Genomic DNA, 23,017 nt, shown 5'->3' with positions numbered 1-23,017 from the left:
GAGGTTTTCAGACCTCATTCTGGTGTAAGAGCTTTGTCATTGCAAGTTTGTTCCAGACTGAGTAGCAGAGAGTCTTTTCAGCGTGGTCAGAAAATTTAGAAATGACTTGAGAAAATGGCTAAACTTCAGGAGAAAAAATATTTCTTTCAGTTTAATTTGATTACTGTCTGCTGCAGATTTGTGACTTAGTCTCTTCTTTGAAATGTGTTCTTTACAGGCAGTGGCTGTTGCATGCTGCACAGTACATACTGAGCATGCAGTTGTTGAGCAAACTTGTACAAGTGCTTACTAAATGCTGGTAACTGTCAGGTTATGTGTCTGAAACTGTAATAGTGTAACAAAGAGTGAAACATGTGATGGCAGATGATTTCTGCACCACAAGTCTTACAGTAAAAGACTTGAATGACAGCTGAATGACCTGTGCAGGGTGAGATTAGGCTTCTGATAGGAAAGGAATCATCAAACTTGTAATCAAGACTCCTATGGCTGAGGTAGAGAGTGTTTAGAGGTAGTGTTGTAGAACTGAATTTTGAAGAATGTGTGCAAACCCCACAGATCTGCTTTTTCTCTTAATAATGTTTAGTATTGCACGAGAACTAGTCACATGTACCATTTTCATGGACCATTTTCTGTCTTTTTAATGCAAAAGATGCTTAGTGCACAGTAATTCTTTAACCTTACCTTTGACAGGAGTGGCAAGAATTACAGCAAAGTATACAGAGAAAGGAGCGAGCCCTTCTTGAAACGAAGTCAAAGATAACACATCCTGTTTACAGTCTTTTTTTTCCTGAGGTCAGTAATAAAAATCATTACAGCTGTGAAACATGAAAATGAATAATAATATAAATTAATTGATCCATTTTTATTTTTTACTGTAAATATTGGGCTTTTGAAAAACCTTATTATCTGGGAAAAATAGTATTAATTTTATAAAGTCTTAACTTAAAAAATAAATGCTTTCAGATACTTTTCTAAAACCTTTTTCTTCATTATTCTTTCTATTCAGTTCCCAGAGACTTGCAAACCTGTAAAACTTAAGGTGAAATATGTGGATGTTTTTAACTCTTCATCTGTCATGGGTTGGCCCTGGCACAGTGCCAGTGCACCCATGAAGTATATTTTTCTCAAATGGTTGCTGTGAGTTGTGACTATCTAATTGCAAGTGCCTGTGGCTGGGAGAGGTCCTGACCCCTCCTGTGTAATCACTGGAGAGTTTATGGATTATTTGGATCTGCAGGTAGTTTTGGATTACTCGTCGACTTCAAGTCTCAGTGCAGCAATGTGATGGCAGCTATGGAATATGGGGTTGCTTGGCAAAGCTGTCTCTTTTCACCACACTGTTGTGTGGAAGTGGCAGAAGCCAACTGTGGAACAGTCTTTTCTATAGAAGAGTTCAAAAGTACAAGTTCTGCTCTGGATGAGTGTCAGAGGAAATTATATATTTGAGAGTGGTGACTCAATATAGGCTGAGGTGTGTTTACAGCAGCCTTTGGTGTTGAAAGTATTACCTGATAGATCAGTTGTTACTTGCACTAACAGCCAGCCAGTCATTTGTCTGAGAAGCCCTTAACAGCAGTGGAACCTTGAAAAAGAGGAAATTTTTCCAAATGGAGGGTTTGTGTTCTGAGCAGATAAGTTAGGTCCTTGGGGTGACCTGATTGGAACCAGGAGGGAGCAGTATTTGGCCACATTTTCTTTCTTGGCCAGTGCTTCAAGAAATGGCTAATCAGCTCCTTTCCTTCCTTGCAGTCTGACTAAGGAACTAATCTAGGATCTCTTCTCTGTTGTTGTGCTATCTCCAAAAAGGGAAATAAATTGTCTTCCTGAAGGCCTTAGCTAACATCTAGTTTTGTAATGGCTGAGCTTGAAGCTGTATTTTCCTGACAGTTGGGTGCACTCCCATCTCTCAGTACAGCTTCCACCAGTACACCAGCATAGTGTAAAAAGGTGTGCTGGCATTCTGCTCTTCTGGCTGCCTTAGATATGTCAAATGTGCTGCAGAGTCTTAATACCTCCTTGCTGTGAAGGCAGCTGGCTTTGGTCATCAGTGGAAGCTCACAGACAGTAAGTGCCATGCCCAGTGCCTCAGGGATGCTGAATATTTGTATTTCTCTTTTACTGAAGTGAGGGTCCTTTCAGAGACTTTGCTTATACTTACTCTGTATAGAGCTGCATAAGCTTCAGCTGTGTGTAACTGAGTTACATATGGGTCTTGTGATAAAAAACCTAAATACAGCTTGCTGCTGAAAAGAAATCTAGGGCTCATCTGAATGCTTGAACTTAAAAGATACACACATATCCTCTCATGGTACTGCTGTTGTAAATTTTCCAACTTCTCTTCACTGACTTCATGAAAGTTGAATGCAGCTGTACTTTGTGCTGTAGCTGCAGTGGGAGCATGTTCAGATAGAGTTGATCTGCAACATTGGAAGAACAAAAACCACCATAGTCTGGTTTGTTTTTTTTTCCTCATCTGTTATTTAGAGTATTATTTGTACTGTGGTCATGGCCAGTTCTGAGATAAAAAATTAGAGATAAAATGCTGTGTTCCAGATTTTAAAGATGTTTAAGTAGTAGCTGAGCATAATAATACATGTTCTCAGGAGGCAGTCTTAATGCTGTTTCATCCAAGTTGTGGGGCAGTTGATTACTCTGCCAGAGATGTGTCTTTAATCTATGCAGGTTCCTAAAGAATTATCTTCTGCTCCTGCATCCATGGGTCCAGAAACTGCACAGATTGTAGTTTTGACATTTTTTAGGTAGAAACTGGCCTTGGTGTTCCAATTTCATGAACATACTGGTTCCCTGGCATGCCAAACCTTGCACCCATCTGTTAAAGGGCATTTTGCCCACTTGCCTGTTAGTTTGCCAGATTCTCACAGGCATAAACTTTAAATTCCACCCAATAAGCAAGAGGAAAATCACAATCCTGCACAATTGTCCTTTCTGTAAAACAGTGATGGCATTTCAGGGTCAGGAACACTCCTGTAATTTCCAAAAAATATAGAGTCCTTTGAACTTTACATCGACAGTTGTCATTTGCACTGGTATTTTTTCTCCACTTAGCTGTTATTGTTACTAGGTTTTGTGAAAAGCCATTTGATGATTTTGATCTTTGTCTCTTTCCATCACTCTTAATGGCAAGAAATTTTTTTTTTTGAAGAGCAATGTATAGTAAGTCAGCACAATGTTTTGGTAAAATCAGAAATAATATTGATACAATTGCAGGTCCTTTTTGTTATGGTCACAGTCCTCATAGGCCCAAAATGGATTAGCCATTTCTGTAATAGATCTTGCTTCTGTAGCTCTTGTTCATCTGTGCTATTTATACTGTTCATCTTTCTATTCCTAGAGGCCTCTTGGCTAGGAAATAAACACTTTGACTGCCTAAGAGTCTTCTTTGCTACAGCTGTCAAGAAGATTGACAATATATTTACTGTTGAAACTTACAGATAAAATAACTTATGCCTTGTAATCACATGGGGTGGTTTTTCCTAAAGAAAATCACTTGGAATAGTTGTAAGAAGGATTTAGAATTCTACACATTCTGGCATTAAATAGCATACAAATAGGTTTTTGTCCTATTCTGTGCCTGTTCCAAGAACATGAGGGAATGCTGATGCTTCAGTGTGATGCTTTTGCTTTTATACTCTTCAAAATGGGTATTTAGTATGTTGAGTTAATTTTACATTTCTCTGTTCTGGGACTCAGGAGTGCTAATCAGTGTTTTTATTTGTTGGTGTGAGTGTCTTGCTGTTGTAAATGGTTGAATTTTTCAGTGAGATTGTGATAGTTAGTATGACAATTAGTCACTTGAAAAGATAAAAGAGTTAATTTGGCTTTTGTAATTTTTCAACATGCATGATTTAAATCTCAGCTCACCAAAACCTGGCTTCTGAAGTGTTAAAAAAATCTAAAACTACTGAACTTTTAACTACTCTGGTTAAAATTCTTCAAATTCTACATATTAACAGCATTTGCTTCCCAAGTGTGGAATTCAGAAGTTGCCTGTATGTGATAGGGAGAAGTTATTTGGCATCCTTTACAAATATACATCAGTACCAGTCAGTTGATTGGTACTGAGTAATTTCCTTGAAGTGAAATCTCAGTGTGTTCAAATGTCATTTCACTTTTTGGAGGGGGAAACAGTGGGACAGAGCACACTTGCCTGACAAAAGACTTTTCTGCAAAGAGTTCTTTATCTGTTTTTACACTTTCCTTGCTTTAAATCTTGCTCAGCTTTTTATCCAGGTTGGATTTCTGTTGAAGGACCTAATGTTTTATATTGCATGAAGTTGCTTGTGAATCCTCAGTGGACACAATTCTTGGGGGTGGTTCCATGTCCCACATGGTGGCTGAAGTTGAATACATGGAATGAAGCCTTTGGAGACCCAGCAGTTACTTGTCATAACCTGTTTGCTTTCAGTGTGCAGTGTACACCTTGTATTTTATTCATGCATATCCAAGAGTTTAAAAAAGCCACCAGACACAAACTTTCTGTCTGTATTACAAAGATCAGTGAATCCTAATTGACTGTTAAAAAGTGTAGGGGCATCTTGTTCTATGACTTCTTTAATGCTTGTGGTTGTTTACTGTTGTTTTTTTTCCCTTTATGAAAGGAAAAACAAGAATGGTGGTGGCTGTATATTGCAGATCGGAAGGAGCAGATGTTGATATGTATGCCATACCACGTTTGTACGCTAAAAGATAAAGAAGAGGTAAAGTACTTGGGGAGTTTTCTTTCTGGGATATTACAAAACTCTGTTGAAGTGTCTCTGGTATGCAAATACATGTAGATTTTAATTTTTTTAATACTTATCTCTTAAGATGGAAAACAAATTTCACTCTCTTGATAAAAAGAGAAAAGTGTCTTTTAACTATGAAAATTGATAGTGGAGAAAGAAAAAGTAATTTAAGACAACTTTGAAGTTTCTTCTGGAATATGTTGGGTTTATTTTTTTCTTGATATCAAAAGATCATGAAAAACAGTATTCTGTCACAGTGAAATTCCTAAATTTATTCAAATTGTTAGAAACATTAAGTGTTCTCTTTCTGTACAGCAGAGACTGTGACAAATTAATTAGCTTTGGCTCATATAAACTTTGCTGAACCTGTAACCTTTGGCAGTGTTCTTCGTGCCACTTGTCCGAAAAATGAAGACCTAATGTGTTTGTTCTTCCAAATTAGATGTTACATTCAATTTCAAATAACAGCAGAGTTAAGATAAAACTTTCAGCAGACTAAATATTTTAACCTGTTTGGGTTTTTGAGGCTTAGCATACAGCAGGGTGAAATTGTGTACTTAATGTAGTTACTTGGCCTAATTCAGAAAAAAAAATCATTGATTGAGTGACTCAATGATATTTCAGCTTTCATGGCAGGTATTGTGTTTGGGTATTGCTGTTCTTTTTTGCAGGTGTTTTATTACATACAGATATTCAAAGAAGTGTCCCTAGTTAGAAACTAAAACTTTCTATTTTTCTGTAGTAGTGTTCATTGTTCATTGGAGGACTCAGGTATTTGTTTCAGTGTCATTTGAAAGCAGTAAGAACTTCATGGTATGCAATCTCTTTTGTAGGTGGAGCTGAAGTTCCCAGCACCAGGCAAGCCTGGAAACTATCAGTACACAGTTTATTTAAGATCGGATTCATATATGGGATTGGACCAGATTAAACCATTGAAGGTGATGTTTGACTCTGTTATATACTTCTGTTACATTGAAAGCTACTTCTTATGGTCATTAAAACCATAATTAACAGGACCAGAAGTCCTGTTGATAAGAATTCAACCTGTCCTAATTTTAAAACAAGTGGGAAGGATGGACTTAGAAATGGTTTCTGCCTAATGTGCAGTGGTAATTTTATGATGGATTAAATGGGACTAAAATTTGAGATACTTTCCCATGCATGTGTGTTTTAATTCATGTTTTTCTAATGTTTATTCAGTTTCTGCAGTATGGTTGGCTGTGGCTTTTTATACCTTGAGGTTTGCCATGCCATTTCTCTGCCCTTCCTTAGTCCTAGATTAATTCAGTTAATGGGAAAAATCTGGCATGCCTTACTTCTGGAAGCAGTTCTTGGTTTTGGTTTGGGGAGTGGGATGGGATTTGTTTTGTTATTTAGTTGGTTTTTTTAACTGTTCTTTTGTGGGTTGCTTGTTTGTTTTATTGTGTGAATTTGTTTGTTTTCCCAAATTGCTGTTTATTGTCTGTAACCTTTTTTCCCCTCTCTTCTCTTTCCTTATCCAATTACAGCTGGAAGTTCACGAAGCAAAACCAGTGCCAGAAAATCACCCACAATGGGATACAGCAATAGAAGGTGATGAGGACCAGGAAGACAGTGAGGGCTTTGAAGACAGTTTTGAGGAGGAAGAGGAAGAAGAGGAAGATGATGATTAAACATACTATTGATTGACTACAATATCTGCACACAGTGCAAGCTCTTGGTCTGGCTGTGGAACTTGTACAATTAACCAAGAAACACAGTACAGAAGCTTTGAGAAGGCTGAGTTTAAATTTTCTTTACCAATTAAGAGTGCATTATGTAACTTCTCAGTGGAGGTGAAACAAATCTGTTGCCATTGATACACCTTGGAATATGCTTATGGCTCATAGCCTTCAAAGTGCAGGATGGTGCATTTGTTTCAATTGAAAATAAAAGCTTTTTTATTATAAATGTCCAAAAGTGTGGGCTATGTATTGTCTGATCAGTTTAGGGTCCAATTTAAATAAAAGGTACTGTTAGCTAGGAGCAAACTTTCAATCAATTTTTCTGCATTAGGAATTTATTTTAGAAAATGTTTTGGTATATTTGACATTACAAATATCTGTTGATTGAAGGAACATTTGCTCAACTTTCAAACTGGATTGGTTCTGTGGTATTCATTAACTATTTTGCTGTGATACTGCTCACATCATTCATAGCTTTAAGAATCTGTTTTACTTAACTTGGTCATTACAAATTGGCATCATATCCATTGCCACATTCCATATATTCCAGAGGGCTGCTTTTTTTAGGACTGTTGCCTTTTTATGCCCGAGATTATAATGGAAATCATAAACTTTCTTGACTCTGCCATAGGATACTTATTAATGGCTTAAAACATTTTTAAGCCCTTATTTCATCAGATCAACAGGAGATCTGAGTCTTTTGATAAACAGAATGTCTGTAAGTAATTTTGGGACCACATGTTATGTAAGCTAGTGGCTTTTGTGTAATACCTTTATAAAAGGTACATGCTGAAAGCCGAAGTATATTCTTAATTCTCAATCTACCTGACACCGTCAGAAACATTTTAAGGGTAAAATACAACATGCAGAGAGGGCATGTTTTGTATCAGTTTTGAATTCCCATCAATAAACTGGATAATTTGATGGCTGTTTGCATTTGTAATAGTGTGCATCTTTGTCTGAGGTTGTTGGTTTGTTGTTTTGGTTTTTTTTTTCCTACCCTAGTCTTCTGCAAGGTTGTAAACAAGATAGTGATTCTGTTTCTACACCTTTTAAAGAAAAAAAAATCAAACCTCATTAGAGAATAAATTCAGGGAGGAGAGCATCAGGGCTATTAGTGTATTCTATGAGACTTGATAAAAGCCATGGGTGGATTCCTCCTTTTCTTTCTCTGAATAAAACAAATTAAATGTTGCATTTCTATACTTCAGAAATACTTAAAAGTGTTCTGCAAGTAGGAATAGATGTATTTCTGTTCCTGTGTATTGAACTATGAAAATACAATGCTGTAAAATGTGACAAATTCTCATGCAGGAAAATTTCCATCCTATAAAAATTGCCCAAAGTCAGAATAGGTGCACACTAATTTGCGACCTTGTTTGTTAGAAAGGGTTGTCACTTTAAATGAAAATTTATATTGTTATATTCTTTGTAATTACAATAGATGCAAATAAAATTTGAAGGTGTTCTAATGAGATTATGGTATTTTTCAAAGTACTTCTGAAGTGCACATTGTTAACTTGTAAACCATAAGCAGTGTCAGATGTTCAAACTCAAGAATGAAGGCTAGGTTTAAATTAAAGGGCTTGTAACTCCAGTTCTAACTTGCAAAATACAGCAGAGAAATAGCAACACAAAAGCTCTAGTTGTGTAGTCCATAGGCTTTTGAGCCAAATACTGCACTGGTGAGAGAAAAGACAGGAAAGAGTCTAATGACTCTTCCTCAAGCAAATAGGCAAGATGGATGCTAAGATGACTGAACAACTCCTAGTGGAAGTCTGCAGTTGTTAAAGGTAGGAGAGGGGTAAGTCAGGAGGTAGAGTTGATAATAAGAACATTCTGGATGGGTTGGGCTGCAATCTGGCCACTGATCCCTAAATTTTGCTACTAACAGTCCAGGTATATAGATGTGAATGCATTGAAATGATTTTAAAAAGAAAGAAGAAAAGAATCATGTATGTGGTCTGAATACTGAACTGGTTTCTTGAAGATTGAAGGTGACAGCTGGGATAACCCTTTAAGTCTTCCAACTGGGGATAATTCTGTTGAGCCAATAAAGGCTAAATCTAATACTTCAAAGGTGTGCCTCTTGTGTAGTCAAGGTAATTTAGTAAAAAATGTAAGGAGAAAAATTGTGATGGTATTGGAAATCTTGATAATGTGAGAAAGGCACGGCACGCTGATGCTTTTTCTCATGGAAATACCAGCTATGTAGTTGTGCATGGTTTTACCACATCTCCCAAGAAAGAGACAGAAGGAGACCAAGGAGGTATTGAAGAGCTTCACACAATCAAAACCACCCAACTGCAGCTGCCCAGCATTATTGAGTTGTTGGTCTTCTGTTGTGTGGTGTGTCTATTAATAACTATTTTTATTAACAATATGAGTTGTCATTCAAGCATTGATCAGCTCCTTCCTGCATAGTAGTTACCAGGATGGGTAAAACTACAGGAACAAGCAGCATTTTGCCTTCATTGTTGTATATGCCTCCCCTTTTGGTAGGGTTTAGGAATCAATCTAGCCAATTTTCTATGTAAATGTTCTGAAGCTCTGGGCTAGTAACGGAAGAAAAAAAAATGTTCAGGAAATAAAATCTGCTTTCCTGCTGCACTCTTTGGGCAATGGTGACTGAAGCAAAACTGGGAAGCAGCTACTATTCTTTTAGCCTGAACAGGTTTGTTTCTGCCCTATTGCTGTCGTGCTGTTTCTTGTAGCCCCTTGTTCTAGGCCAGAGGAGGCAACTGTGCAGAGCCTGACTGTCCTCTCGACCAGAGGTGCTGCAAACACCTTCAGGGCTTGTGGCACTTCAAGGGCTAAAAATGGGACAGGAAGAGAGTGATGCCGTGCAACTGGCCCTGCTCCATCTCAAGGATGTGTGCAGGCTGCTGTGACTGCAGTTGGTGCAGGGGGCCACCGCCATGAGTTAGATTTAGGCTGCTGGGTGCTGCTTGTTGCAGTAGGTAAGTGTAGCTAAAAGACAGAAGTCATAAAAGTGATGTTTTCTCTTGGGTGTTTTGTGTAATGTGATTTAAACTTCTGCCTCCCCCTCCCACCAAGCGTTGACAATGCTCGATTAATACTGAATCAAGTAGTTTAATGACTGCAAGTGCCCGTGAGTGGGAGGACCCCTGAGCTGTAGAGGAGGAGAAGGTGCTTTTCTCAAGGAGCGGGCGCAGTTCCCGGCCGCGCTCAGCAGGGGGAGGCAGGGCCATGGATTTCTTCAGGAAACCCCCGGATTTTTCCGGTGGGTACCTATTGTATTTGAGCTGTAGGTGTAGTTTTGTGCTCCCCTTTCTGGAGGGCTTAGGTAGAAGTTTCTTGGATCTATTTTTTTTCTTTTCAAGAAACTACTGATTTCTGTATGTTTTCCTGTGATTTGTTTTCCCCCAACCCCCTTGCTGAGCATTTAAAACCTGCTGAAGATGACCCATTTTAATGTTGGGATTAGTGTAATATTGAATTTATTTTCAAATAAAAACAATGAGGAAGGCAGAGGTTCCTTTCTTAGTGGTAATTGGGGTGTTAATGAGTCCATTTTGAGCTTTAAACATTGTTTTGTGTTAGTTTTTGTTAAAGTGTGTGCAGAAGATGATCGTTGTGAAGGTATCTGCACTTTAGCTGTGTTTGAAGCCCTGCAAAGGGAGGTACAGGAGGTGGTTCCACCATGGAGGTGCCTCTGCCTTGAGGAGCTGATTTTTGGGGTACCTGGGGTGCCTTGTGGGCACCCACAGCGCGCTGTGATCGCTCAGGTTTTCAGTGATGTGTAGGGAAACATGTAAGAATGCCCTGGCAGCATCTTTAAGATCTCTTTTCTTAGGGTTTGTTGAGGGCTTGACAGAGCACCCAGGTGCTGGATAAAAGCAGGAGCTTGTTGGAATGCAGAGAAGAGGGAACTGGGTGGCTCGTGTTCACTATTGAACTCTAGCTGAGATATCAAATTTGTTCACAATACATCTATTGATATTCATGGTTGCACCTAATTTCTTTCATGGGCTGATCTTTTGTTTTAAGATGCAGTTTGAGCCAGCAGACATTATTGAGTTGGTAGAAATAATTTTGTGCCAAAATTGTTTCTATTTTTCATTCAATTCAATAACAAAACTATCACTGGTGATGAAACCTATTAATAAATCTAATTAGCACAATGGATTGTAAAGCTAACAATAATATTTTAAAGCCAAATTGCATACATTCTACCTAGAATTTGATTTCTAATGTGTGCTGAATCAGGAAGCACTGAATAATTTTCAACCTTTCACTGTGTGTAAGCCTTCCCTATACATGCTCTAATCATTAAACAGGGAAGACATTACCTTTACATTGGATGGGTGGAATTTAACAGCACAAAGGAAGCTGCATGGACCACCTTGAGCAACTGTTTTTAATTCATCCACCTGTACTTTAGAGTAAGGAGTGAGTGCTTTCCTTTTTATGCAAGCAACATAGATGCTTCATGGCATGGAGGCATTCAGGGGAGAGACCCTGGAAGAGCTGGATGTATTTTAGGTACTTCCTTCAGGGTAGTCCCTGAGCTGGGAGAGCCCCAGTCCCTGGCCCCTCATGGGCCAGTGAGGATCAGCCAGGCACTGCTTTTGGCTTTGCTGGGCTGTGTTAGTGTAGGTGCTCCAAAGCCCAGGCTGGGATGAGGCCGCCTTTAACCTAAAGTAGCTGAAAATGCAATGCTGCCTTTGCTGTGAAAGTCTGTCCTGGTTTTTAGGCATGGGTCTCCTTCACTGGAGTTGTTAATGTGTATGCCACAGACACAGCATCTCCTGTAGCCCTTACACCCTGAGCTCCATCAACTCGCTCTGCCCCCTCTGATGGAAGCACACCCACACATGAGCAGGGATCAGAATGAGCCATACTCACCAATGTGCCAGGGTGATGCTTCCTGCAGCTGGGAAATGTGATAGCAGTGGCAGTGAGACTTTGCCTTCCACATCCAAGCATCCAAACTGAGATGTTCAGGTTTACTTGTGTGTCATGTTCCCATCGAGGGGAGGCTTACAGGGCAGGAGGTGTGACAGGCCAGTGGTGAATTCTTTACTGGGTGTTTTATTTTTTCCTTCCCAGCACACAACCCTTTCTCTGTGCCCAGATCACAGCTATGGAATTTGTGCTTCCTAATGTGTGCACATGCAGTAAATTAAACTCAAATTGAATGACCAATTTCCTCACCACTGAAGCTCATTAATTACTATGTGTAAATCACACTGGCTGAGATTAGGTTATAATGGCTGTAAAATAGAGACAGACCATGACAGGGTGGTGAGATTTGGAGGCCCAGATGACAATCAGTTTGGTCCCTTGAAATGAGACAGCTTTTGCTTCATTTGCAGCCAGCTGTTGGTCCACCCACATGGCCCAGCTGTGCAGGTCCCGTGGATCAATTCAGATTCTTAAGACCCTGTTGCTCTCTTGGTCTCAGGTACAGGACAGTGGGTGTCAGCCCCCCATTGCAAGGCAATTTGAGCAACCTCATGTGCATCATTCACTCTCTCTAACATCCTGGGCCAGAAGGGGCTGCTCACACATACTTCTTCCTGAAGTTATGAGGATTTACTCTTCACAGTTAACTTCCCCACATAACGTTTTATCTTGGTTGTATCTTTTTATGGTTCCCTCTTGATGTAGATTTGTTAGGTGTATTTGATCTCTCTCTTTTTTTTTTTTTTTTACCTCCTTCATTCAATCAGGACTGAGGAGTTCATTCAAAACATGCAAATTTGCCCTTTTATATTTTGCATTCAAATTCACATTTAATTATAGTATGTACACTGAAAGTTACTGTTTATTTGAAATACTGAGATGACAATACAGGGGCTCTTCATTCTCCTTCTGTCCCACCTCTCAGCAAGCTTGTGAGACTGGGAGGTGATCAGGCAGGGCAGCTGGGGCAAGTAGCCTGTGTTACCTGCTTGTCCCCCAGCCCATCCCCATCCTGAGAACCAGTCACAGGAGGGACCAGGCTCTTACAGATGAGTGGAGAACCTCTTCTCCACATTGTTGTTCTTGCCTGGCAGCTTTGAAAGTCAGGATGGTGATGGAATTGTCACATGAAGGATTGTCTCTGGGAAAGGGGGTGTTGGATGGGGGTGCTGGGTGCAGGTGCAGTGATGTTGTGCCCCTTGCAGTGACACTGGAGCTGGCTCTGCCAGGCACACAGCAACAGGCAGGGTGCTGCATTGAGCACTGTGGGAGCAGTGAGACCAGGAGAGAGAGGGCTGGCTGGCAAGGTCAGGGGGATCACCTTTGTTATGAGCTCAGAGAAGCAGAAGGCTTAAAAGAGAAATAATTGGGATGAAAGCAGCTTAGTCCATGCAGTCCATTGCCTCCTTGCAGCATCAATGCTGACATTATCCCTGCACAGTGTGCCTCTAACCTCTTCTTCCAAATCTGAAGCCTTGAGTGGTGCCTGTGGGATGTCGCTGGATGTCGGTGGCCAGCAGCAGCAGTGGGTGAGCCCCAGCTGGCCACACACCCCTGGACAGCCCTGCCCAGCACAGCATCTGCTGTGCTCGCTGCTAAAAGCCCATTAAAACAAAAAAATAGAGCAATATTCTTCAAATCCCACCGTGTCTTAAAAGGGAAGCATGGACCTCTTGGTCAAATGTGAGGCTGGGAGACTCGCAGGAGTGACAGCAATTAATCACCACACTGCTTTGAATCTTTATGTTAGTGCTCAGTGTTAAACACTACTGCGGCACTGATGTGGAAGCTGACACCAGCTTTTGTAAGCCAGGTCTCTGTAGATGTGAGGTTGCAGGCTAGGCAATAATAAAATAGTTCAGCTTGTTAGACACAGGCAAGGCTTTTTGGTATGCACATCATGCCAGCCTCAAAAATGAAGTACGTGTCAAAATAGCAGAGGGAAAATAGGAGGAAAACCCTAAAATCAAGCTTTTTATGTGAACAATATCACAACTAAAATTAGATTAGTTTTATAATCACAATAAGATTTCTGAAGTTTAGCATGCAAGCAATTAATCAGCCAGCTCAGAATACCAGTGGGAAGTATGTTTTGGTTCTGGGTGGGGTTTTTTCCCCTTTTTTTTGGTTGGCAGCTATTCCACGTCTGAAAAAATGAAGAAGCCTTCTCTGGCATACAGCAGAGGTCACTTGAGGAGCTCAGATCACCTTTGCTATTTCAGCTGCCTGCCCACCTGTGACAGGATCCCACAAGTCTCTGCAGAGGTACGTGTGGATGGAGGACAGCAGAGTCTGGCCTGGGATTCTGGATTTCATATGACTTCGAGGTGATTGAGGGCTAAACTACACTAAAGTACTTCCCCACCACCCAGTAAAATAAAGTCCAGATATAGATTATCCTCTGAAGGTGAGTGCTAAAATTTTGGTTTATTTGTGATCTCTGCTAGTATTATTTTTTGTTAAAGGAAGTTAATGTATGGTTCAGAGATGGTGCCATTTTCCTTAGGGAGGCAAAAATCTGTAGGCACCACAGCTGCCTGGGCACAGCTGCATTTCAGGAGAGCCCTGGTGCCTGGCTCTACCCACAGGTGTCACAGCCCTTGTGCTGGGGCACCCTGTGCCTCTCCCCATCACCACTGACCTCCCGTGTGTTTAGGCAGAGGGAAGGATCTCTGTATTCCCTCCTGGGGACAAGCAGATGCGGCCTGAGCAGAAAATGGCCTTTGTTGTGGTGGTTTGTGCCAAAATTGTTTATACTTTTCATTCAGTTCAAGAACAGAACTATCACTGGTAATGAAACCTATTAATAAATCTAATTAGCACGAGGGACTGTAAAGCTAACAATAATATTTTAGAGATGGTGCTCTGCCCTGTCCCATGTGCCCATCAGTCAGGTTTTTGGCAAGGGTAGCACTGCATTTCTGCTCCTAGATCCATGCTCAGCCCTGATGTGCCCTCTTCCAGCCAGGCTCCCCTTCCCTCCCAAGAGCTGTGAAATTTGAGCCCTTGGTTCAAGAGGCTCGAAACTGTCCCCAGGTTTGGCTCCCGGGCAGGGTTTGCCCCTCCTCAGTTTTCCAGGCAGATGCTCTGTGGGGAAGTTTCTCAACCGAGTTTGTATGCAAACAACATGCAGCTCCTGACTGCTGATGGCTATCCAACTCCCTGGCAAATTAAAATCTATAAACTATGCTGGCATATGTAATTTAAAAAATAGCTATGCTATAGTATGGCTATGCATGTGTATTGACTAAAAATAGCACTTGCCAAGAGAAAAACAGAGATAATTACAGTGAATTTGGATTGCAACTGATTTTATTTTTTTATTGAATTAGGAAAAGGAGTATGCAAACATAGCTTATATAGAGACATATATCTTTACTGCTCTTTTTGCTGTGGAGGAAAATAAAACCTACTGGACTTGGACATTTGATAAATTTTGTTATATGAAATTGCTACTAATGTCTTTCTCTCTGATGAGCTTTGCTGAAGGTGGCAGCTGAGCCCATCCTGCTAATGAGATGCAGTGCTCCTCTGGCAGGAGGCAGGAGATGGCACCATCACACCTTGTCTTTCCTGTCTCTCTGGTGTGTGAGCAAGTGTTTATTCCTGGGAAGAGCAGCTTTCCCTGTGACATGGCTGGGCAGTGGCTGCTGTGGAGGATTCTGGTGGAAGCACAGATTCCTCCTTGCAGGAGTCTTGATGACTGCTAAATGACAGACTTCAGGGACTGAATCCCTGCCTGGGAATGGGTTTCTTGGCCTTCAATCCCCTCAGGTGTGACATGCAGTGCCCATTAACATCTTTGACATGGTTTATTTCAGAATATCCGTGCTAACTTGCTCTCAGAAGTGTCTTTTTTTTGATTGGGGGGGGGGATATAATCTGCTTTCCTACTGCCAGAGCAGTTTTCCATGACTAAAGGAAGGGTGGAGGCTGGAGAGGATCACATCCTTGTGTGAGCTCTGCCCCAGCCTGAGGGGACAGAGCTCACACAAGGGCATGGCATGCACTGTGGCAGCTGCTGGGGAGGGAGAACACCCCTCTCCCCCCAGCTCCTCCTCTGAAGAGCAGCTTGCCATTCCTTCTCTTTATTCACATCCATGCAGCGGGGGCATCCCAGCATCCCGGGCTTTGCCTCTGTGAGGCAGGGCCAGGCACACAGGGAAGCAGAGCACAGATATCTGTGCTGCCCTCCTGCAGAAATGAGGCTGATCCAAGAAATCCAGGGTGCTTCACTCAGGAATGTCCCTGCTGGCCAGGACCCTTGCTGCAGAGCAGGGAGCTGCTGGCAGCTGCCAGGCTGGAGGTGTTTAATTGGTTACGTGCCTGGGGAGCCTCTGGCATGGAAATCACTGCAGAAGCAGAAGAGTGATCCAAGGAACAAAACCCCTCACCTGCAGGATATTTTTTTAATTACTGCTCAGACCCAGTTATCTCTACTGCAGAAAATGAGAAAAATTATTTGAGAGGGATGCTCAAAGATGGGTCCATGAGGGACCATCCCTCTGCCCCTTCTGCTCCCCCACAGGGGGATTTGCTGGGTTGCCACAGCACGAGGGAGCTGTGTCCAGGTGCTGATGGCACCAAATCCCCCAGGGTGACATGTACAAGGGGCAAAGTGGGCCCAAGGCTGGAGGGGAGAGCAGGGCTCCTAAATATTTGCAGATCAGCAAGTTTGTGTTTTACAGCCCGGCAAGCATCAATGGGAGCTGCTTGCTCTGAACTGGAGGCTCACCTCTGTTTATGCACCACTGCTGACACTGGCCAGAGTGAGATGGTATGTGGGGAGTCACCTGAGTTGTGTAAACAAACATTTAATGGATGACCACGTGTGTCAAGCACCTTAAACTTGGGGATGAATAAGGTTTCTTTGCTTTTTACCTGCAGCAGGTTGCTGTTTGGGCTACAGTTTATTTCACCTTGTTCTACCTACCCACTCTGGGTGCAAGGGATTTTGCCCTATTGGTTGCAGTTCCTCTCAGGGTTTTTTTTTTTTTTTGCTTGAAATAAATTCAGAAGGGAAGGAGAAGGCACGATCTTGGCAGCCCAAGGGATTGTTTCTTTTATCGCTAAGGATGCGGTGTGACTTTATTGCCTTTCTGAGCTCTTTACCACAGCAATAAAGGAGCCGTTAAAATATTTTAAAATCAATAAATGTAATAAAGAACCAAGCAAATTACAAAGCTGCTCCTGATGTTTAGTGATTTGGGGAATAATCGTGTCCTGAAGCGAGCAGTGGGCTGGGCTGGGGAGCTGCTGGGTGACCTTGCAGGGGCTGCTGCTCCCGGGCCGGAGGAGCCCGGAGCCCATCCCGGGGTGAAGGGGCTGTGGGGTGGGCAGGGGGCACGGGCTGCGCTGGGCGGGGGAATGAGCACGATGGCACTCCTGTTTCCTGCCCATCCCGGCTGCTTTCAGGCTTCAATCTGGGGTTTCTCTGCCTCAGGCATGTGCTTAGTGCTCGGCTCACCCTCCCGAGCTGGCTGCCGGAGCGCGTCTGAGTCTCGGGGGCTTTGCTCCCACTTAGGGACGAGCCTGAGCAAAAGGTGCCCTCCAGGACCGGGCTGGGCAGGGCCTGACTATCGGCTGCTGCGGGGCTTTCTGATTGCCCCAGCTCCGCCGTCCCGCATCGCCTCCTTTGCTGGGCAAGCTGGAAGGAGCTGGGGTGGGAGCAGGGAGCGATGGCAGCCGGGGCAGGAGTCGCAGCTCCTCTCGCCCTGTTTTCAAAGGTTCATGCATCTAAATGACTTCTCAGCAGCTGTCCTCCCTGGAGACCCTCTTTCTTGAAAGATGATACTGCTCTTGTAATTAAGGTAATTGTTTAAATTCATTCCCTTAAGCCGGACTCCATCATAACTTAGCCAACGGTGTCTGTGCGAGCGCGGCAGGGTTGAAGAGGGTCGGGGCGGGTGTCGCGGGATTGATTCATCACCCGGAAAGATTTATAGGGCAAAATCTTGTTAAACTGAAATGCCTAATAAAGATGCAGGGAAAAAAAATCACATGCAGGGCATCACCTGGGCCGGCAGCTGCCCCAAAAGACCTGCTGCTATCTGTGTGCTGCAGTGACTGGCAGGGTGGATGCCACCCTGCAGCCGGGTGCAGACGTGCTCCAAGCCCCAGCCCTGCCCCATCACCTGCCCCAACAGCAGGCTGGCCGGCACACGTTTGTGTTGTTTTGGGACATTTAATTTCCTCTCTCACTTACTCTGAATGCTTTCTGATTTCATGGAAGTCTGAAGGTAATTGAATGTAATTGTTTCAAGGATCAAATTATTTAAATTATGGGGTAATGCTAGAAATAAAATGACAATCTGTGTGAGTTCATTAATGCTGGTGGAGGATGGAGAGCGATGTGTGCCATCGTGCCCAGCACAGGACTATGGGCTGGCTGTGCCAGGGAGCCACAGGCTGGGAAGGGGCAATGGATCAGGGCAGGATCCAGCATGGCTCTGAGTGGGTGACAACCCTCCGTGGCACTCATCCCTCCCTGGCAGAGCCCAGACCCTGGCCAGGTTTGTCCCTGGCCAGGTTTGTCTTGCATCTGAAATGATTTGTGCTAGGGCTGGTAGCTCTTTGTGCCTCTTTGAGGCTGTTTCAAGGTATCTGTGGGGAGTGGCAGGGATTACCCTGGGAATAAGGGGCTTTTCCCCATTGCCACATTGAATGCCCCGTGTCCCAGCCCTGGATATTGTCCTGCCTCCTGCCTGGTCATTAAAGCCCTGGTCCTTTGTCCCTCACCTGCCCCAAAAGCTTCACTTCCACGTCAAGGATCTGTTCCTCCTGAGAGAAGGCTGTGAAGACAAGCAGTGTAAAGAAGGGTTGAAATATAATCAGTAAAAAATAGGTGAAATACAAATATCAGGATACTGGTGAAAAGAGTGTGGATAGGATTTGCTTTAAAAATAATAGTAATTTTGGAGATTGATGGTGACCTGTGGCTCAAATAGTTGGGGGAGCAGTAACAGGAGGCAGGAGGCTTCAGCTGTGCTCCTTGCTCTGATACTGCCCGCTTCTGTGTGCAGAGACCCTTAATATTTCCCTGCAGTCCCATCTTCATCTCAAACCTTATGCCTACAGAAGAAAATGTTTCAATGGTTTTGGGGCTTGGTGACAACCAGTTCCTCATGTAAGCACAACCTTTTCTTGTCCCCACCACCTCTTTATCACCTTTTTCACTTTCATTTGGAAATGGGGCAAGTGATTTCGCTGCCCAACCACATTTCTGGTGTTGGTTAGGCAGGTTTACTTGGACAGCAATTTAAAGCTCCCCTACCTCCTCCAGCCACCCTGACCCCACAGTCAGGAGTGTCCCTCTGCACGTGGCAGGGTGGTGTGAGCCTCCTTTCTGTGGAAGGGCCAGCTTTGGTTGAAGGCACCAGTGTGTGGCCGTGGCTGTGCCATTTGTGTGGACACGCCACAGGAACACAGGCAGGCAGCTCCCCCGCACCCCAGGGCACAGCTCTCCCTCAGCTCCATCCCTGGCTCCTCTCTCTCCACCCCCTTGGGGAGCCTGAGATCAGGGAATGAGCCTTGCATTTGACTCCACAGCAGATGTAAACACTTCAAACCATCCCCCCAACACTATCTCGTCCACCCTTACTTTTAGCTGTGATTTAAGCTGCTCTCCAGACCAGCTGTGTGTTTTAAACTAAAATTCAACTCTTTAAATTAAACTTCAAATTCAAGGCTGTCAAACAAGCCCTGCAAAGAGCATATTCCAATGAACTCTGCAATCCTTCACTGTGCAACATTTGCTCCCAAAGCAGTGAGGAATTGGCTGGTTTGAGGTCTGGTTTGCTTTTTGGCTGCAAAATTATACACAGCATTAATAGCAGCAGTGATGAGAAAGTAAAATTCCCAACCACGTCCCCAGCATTTTTCTCTTGCATTGCATTGTATTAATATGGTATTTTTTTGTGAGAGGCCAGAGCTGATGCCTCCATGCTGTGAGGTTGTGCCAGCCTGCCCGTGCTAGATGACATTGGTAACGTGGTGTGACACAAACAACAGCACCGGGTGTGACAAGCCACAGCAGCCATGGATCCGCAGAGGCAATGGGAAATGACAGGATCGGCTAAGACTCATGCTCAAAATTTTAAATGGCTTACAAGAAAAAGAAGGATTTCTAAAGGATTTTCTCACAATTTTTCATAATTGCTAATATTTTCCCCATTTATCCCATTAGGGAACTTAAAATAGGAATTTGCGTGGTGGTCCATTTCCCTCCATTTTTACTCTGGTAAGGGAATTAATGAGTGCTGGCCCACTGACCCTGATTTTGTCTAAAAAAACAAAAAGATAAAAAGAAAACAGAAGAGGGAAAATGAGGGATTACAGGATTTTGCCAGGATGAAGGCTGGGATGAAGAGCATTTGTGTGCTTTGTTATTAGCGTGTTTGTGAGCACCACGGGTTTTGTACACCACTCACAGAAGACAGAAAACAGTTGTTCCAATTTTCTGCTGATAAGATATCTTTCACACCTACGGTATCTGTCAAGCTTGTAGCAATGCAAGCAAAAAAATCCCAAAAACACAACTTAATGCCACCTTAATTCTCCTGGATTTACTAAACCTCTTTTTTTTTTCCTCTAAATGCAGAGAGTTTTTCTCTAACCATAACTCTAAGAAACAAAGAATACCATGGCCATCCTCCTGACCTTGTGCTTGCAAGGGATTGCGGGAAGGAGCTTGAGCATCTCACCTTGCTCACAGTAGGTGCTTCTCCCCACTGACAGGGAAGGGGACCAGCAAAGCCCTGGCTCTAATTGGTGCAAATAAGAGAAAGCTGAGAGCCCAGGATCTCTGCTTTCTGCTTTCCCCCTTCTTCCTTGGTAAATAAAACAGGCTAAATGTTTATCTCATCTCTTGTGGTGGCAAGTCAGAAGTAACTCCCCTAAACGCCAGACAGCCCAACTATCACAAAAGCAGTGTGCAGGGACAACAGAACCAGCAGAAACAATGGCCATGACTGCAAGCCTGTCTGGTGAGGCATCCATGGGACTGGAAAGAGAGAGAGGTGAGAAGCACGTTTGGCTTGCCATGAATACTGAGTAACAATATATGTAAGCGTGTGAAGTGGGCAGTGGGGAGCTGTGCAGCACTCACAAACAACTGTGACAAACCCCTTTGCTGGGATAATTTGATCTGGCACAGTCAATGGAGCGTGGCAGGATTATTACAACCGTTATTTTTCATGTGTACTACAGAATTTTATTGTCGCATGGTTTCTTGTTTAGGTTTTGGGGTTTTTTTTGTTTCTTTTTGTTTCTTTTTTTTTTTTTTTTTTTGATGGTAAGGGCTGCTAAACAAGGGAGGAATTGGTACTTTCTGTGATGAGTGACTGGCAGTACAATGAAAATCCAGTCCTGCATTCTGCCCAAGCAGCACGGCATGGCAGCCATACCTAGTTATACAATTTCTGTATATTGTGGATATCTTTGCCTGCCCATACCTGTAAGATTCTCCACAGAGCCGACTTTGTGAGTTTGTGTACAGGTGCATGTGTGTGAGCAACACTGTGCACACACCCTCAGTGCCTCTGGCAGAAAGATGCCAGGCACCATTCCCCCAATTTCCATGGAAATTATCAAAACCAAGCGGCTGCTCCTTCCTCCCCATCCGTGGCACATCATGTAAGCTCAGCATCGGGCCAGGCTGCTGCAGGAGCGGGACAAAGGGCTGATGCTACACTCCGGTTTCCATGGCAACAGAGGAGGGGTAGTGAGACCAGAAATGTTGCAAACACCCCTTCTTCCCACTGCAGCCCAGCGCACCGTACTGCAACAGACAGCGCTGTTCTGAGGGGGGGCAGAGGGGGCAGGAAGAGTCCAAGTGTCTCTGCCTTTCAGGTTGCAGAGTTTCCAAAAATAAAAAGAAATGGCAATTTTCCTTCTCAATCTGGTGGCAGAGGGGAAGGAAACCCGCCACGCAGGCCTCGTCTTCTGCGTGCGAAATGCGTGTGTTCTTTAAAAGGCAGTGGTTGGCTGCTTATCCGGACATGATGTGGTTGAAGCTGTCATCGTAATGGAAATTCATTGCTGTAGCTATGGTAAATTGAGTTTTCTGCCTGTGCTGAATGCATTAGTCTAATGAGATGTTTGCAGCTGGAGAGCTGAGCTGCTGGAGACTTACACTGTGCTAAAAGACAGGGAGAAGATGGCTTTTGCTGGGTCCTTGTGACTGTGCTGAAAGTCCTCTGTCCTTTGGGTCCCAATGCCCAGGCTCTCTAAAGACTCTGCTCAGTGTCTTAGCCTAAGAAATAGGTAAGGGGAAAGCATGCTTCTTCTTCTTCTTCCTCTTCCTCTTCTTCTTCTTCTTCTTGTTCGCCTGGTGTTTGTCGCTGAGCCTTGTCAGAGCAGTTCTTGTTCTGTTTGTGTGTATGTGTGAACTTTGCAGCTCCTCAGCTGCAGACTCTGTTCCCCAAGGCACATCCTTCCAGAGCCCTGGGAGCAGCTCCTGCGGGGAGAGAGGCGGAGAGCAGCCCGTGCTGCCAGCGTGTGCAGTGTCTGTGTCTGTGTGGGGGTGTGTGTGAGTTAGTGGAGACTTCTGACTACAGGGCACTCTGCATGCAGCGTGGCTTTGGGCTCTTCCAAACCTGCATCTAAGTGGTCTTTTTTTTTTTTTTTTTTTTTTTGCTGCCAAGGTAAATGTCTCTTCCATTTTAAAAGCAACTTGTATTGCAATATATGTAGCAGACAGTAAATATGTCACGTGTTCTGGGGTTTTGGTATAGCTCATAGAGCAATGAGTTTAATTATAATCTCCTCATATCTTCAAACCAGCTGTTAAGTTGAATTTTTACGTCTAACTGAAACCTGGAGGGAGCAATACTGTTTGCAGGCTGGGTTTTTCCTCCGAGACCAACAGGCTTCTAGCTTCTGAGAGGCACTGAGGAGCACACTTGAGCGGAGTTGCTCGTGTCTGCCTTTCCAGGTGTTTCAAAGCTAACTTTGGGGGAGGACAGAGCAGGGGCAGGCGATGCCTGCAGGCACCTGGCCAGCCCTGTGCTCTCTCCCCAGCCCTGCAGCCTCGCTCGCTGACCGAGGGTGAAGCCCGGCGTGGTTCAGTGAGTAATTCCACCTTTCCATCGCTGCTGGAGGGCTGTGGGGTGGTTCAGGGAGTAATTCCACCTTTCCATCGCTGCTGGAGGGCTGTGGGGTGGTTCAGTGGGTAATTCCACCTTTCCATCGCTGCTGGAGGGCTGTGGGGTGGTTCAGGGAGTAATTCCACCTTTCCCTCACTGCTGGAGGGCTGTGGGGTGGTTCAGTGGGTAATTCCACCTTTCCATCGCTGCTGGAGGGCTGTGGGGTGGTTCAGGGAGTAATTCCACCTTTCCCTCACTGCTGGAGGGCTGTGGGGTGGTTCAGTGGGTAATTCCACCTTTCCATGGCTGCTGGAGGGCTGTGGGGTGGTTCAGGGAGTAATTCCACCTTTCCATCGCTGCTGGAGGGCTGTGGGGGCGCTTGCTTTGCCTGGGGCTCGGCTGGCAGCAGTGGTCTGGCAGAAAGAAGTTGCTGTGGGGTTTGGTGCATGCGGGGCTTGTGGCAGGAGCAAAGTTAACCCGGTGAGCTGCGGAGGGAAAGTTGCTTGAATGCTCTGCTTGGAGGGGGATCACTCTTTAATCCTGGGTTTATTTCAAA

General features: G+C 43.8%; 1 protein-coding gene across 1 annotated transcript in view; it reads left to right on the top strand.

Annotated features, from left to right (window-relative positions):
- SEC63 (SEC63 homolog, protein translocation regulator) overlaps window positions 1-7,391 on the top strand; it is a 53,119-nt gene extending 45,728 nt beyond the window's left edge. The window contains exons 18-21 of the mRNA XM_063150968.1: window positions 691-792; window positions 4,620-4,718; window positions 5,579-5,683; window positions 6,254-7,391. Coding sequence (XP_063007038.1) covers window positions 691-792; window positions 4,620-4,718; window positions 5,579-5,683; window positions 6,254-6,397 — 450 coding nt within the window. The 3' untranslated portion in view covers window positions 6,398-7,391. The remainder of the gene's footprint in view (window positions 1-690; window positions 793-4,619; window positions 4,719-5,578; window positions 5,684-6,253) is intronic.
- Window positions 7,392-23,017: the final 15,626 nt, after the last annotated feature.

This window comes from Melospiza melodia, chromosome 3 (genome assembly GCF_035770615.1).
Source record: "Melospiza melodia melodia isolate bMelMel2 chromosome 3, bMelMel2.pri, whole genome shotgun sequence".
In the NCBI taxonomy this organism is placed as follows: domain Eukaryota; kingdom Metazoa; phylum Chordata; class Aves; order Passeriformes; family Passerellidae; genus Melospiza; species Melospiza melodia.
Note: the sequence above shows the minus strand (reverse complement) of the source record. Positions and strands in the feature narration are given on the sequence as shown.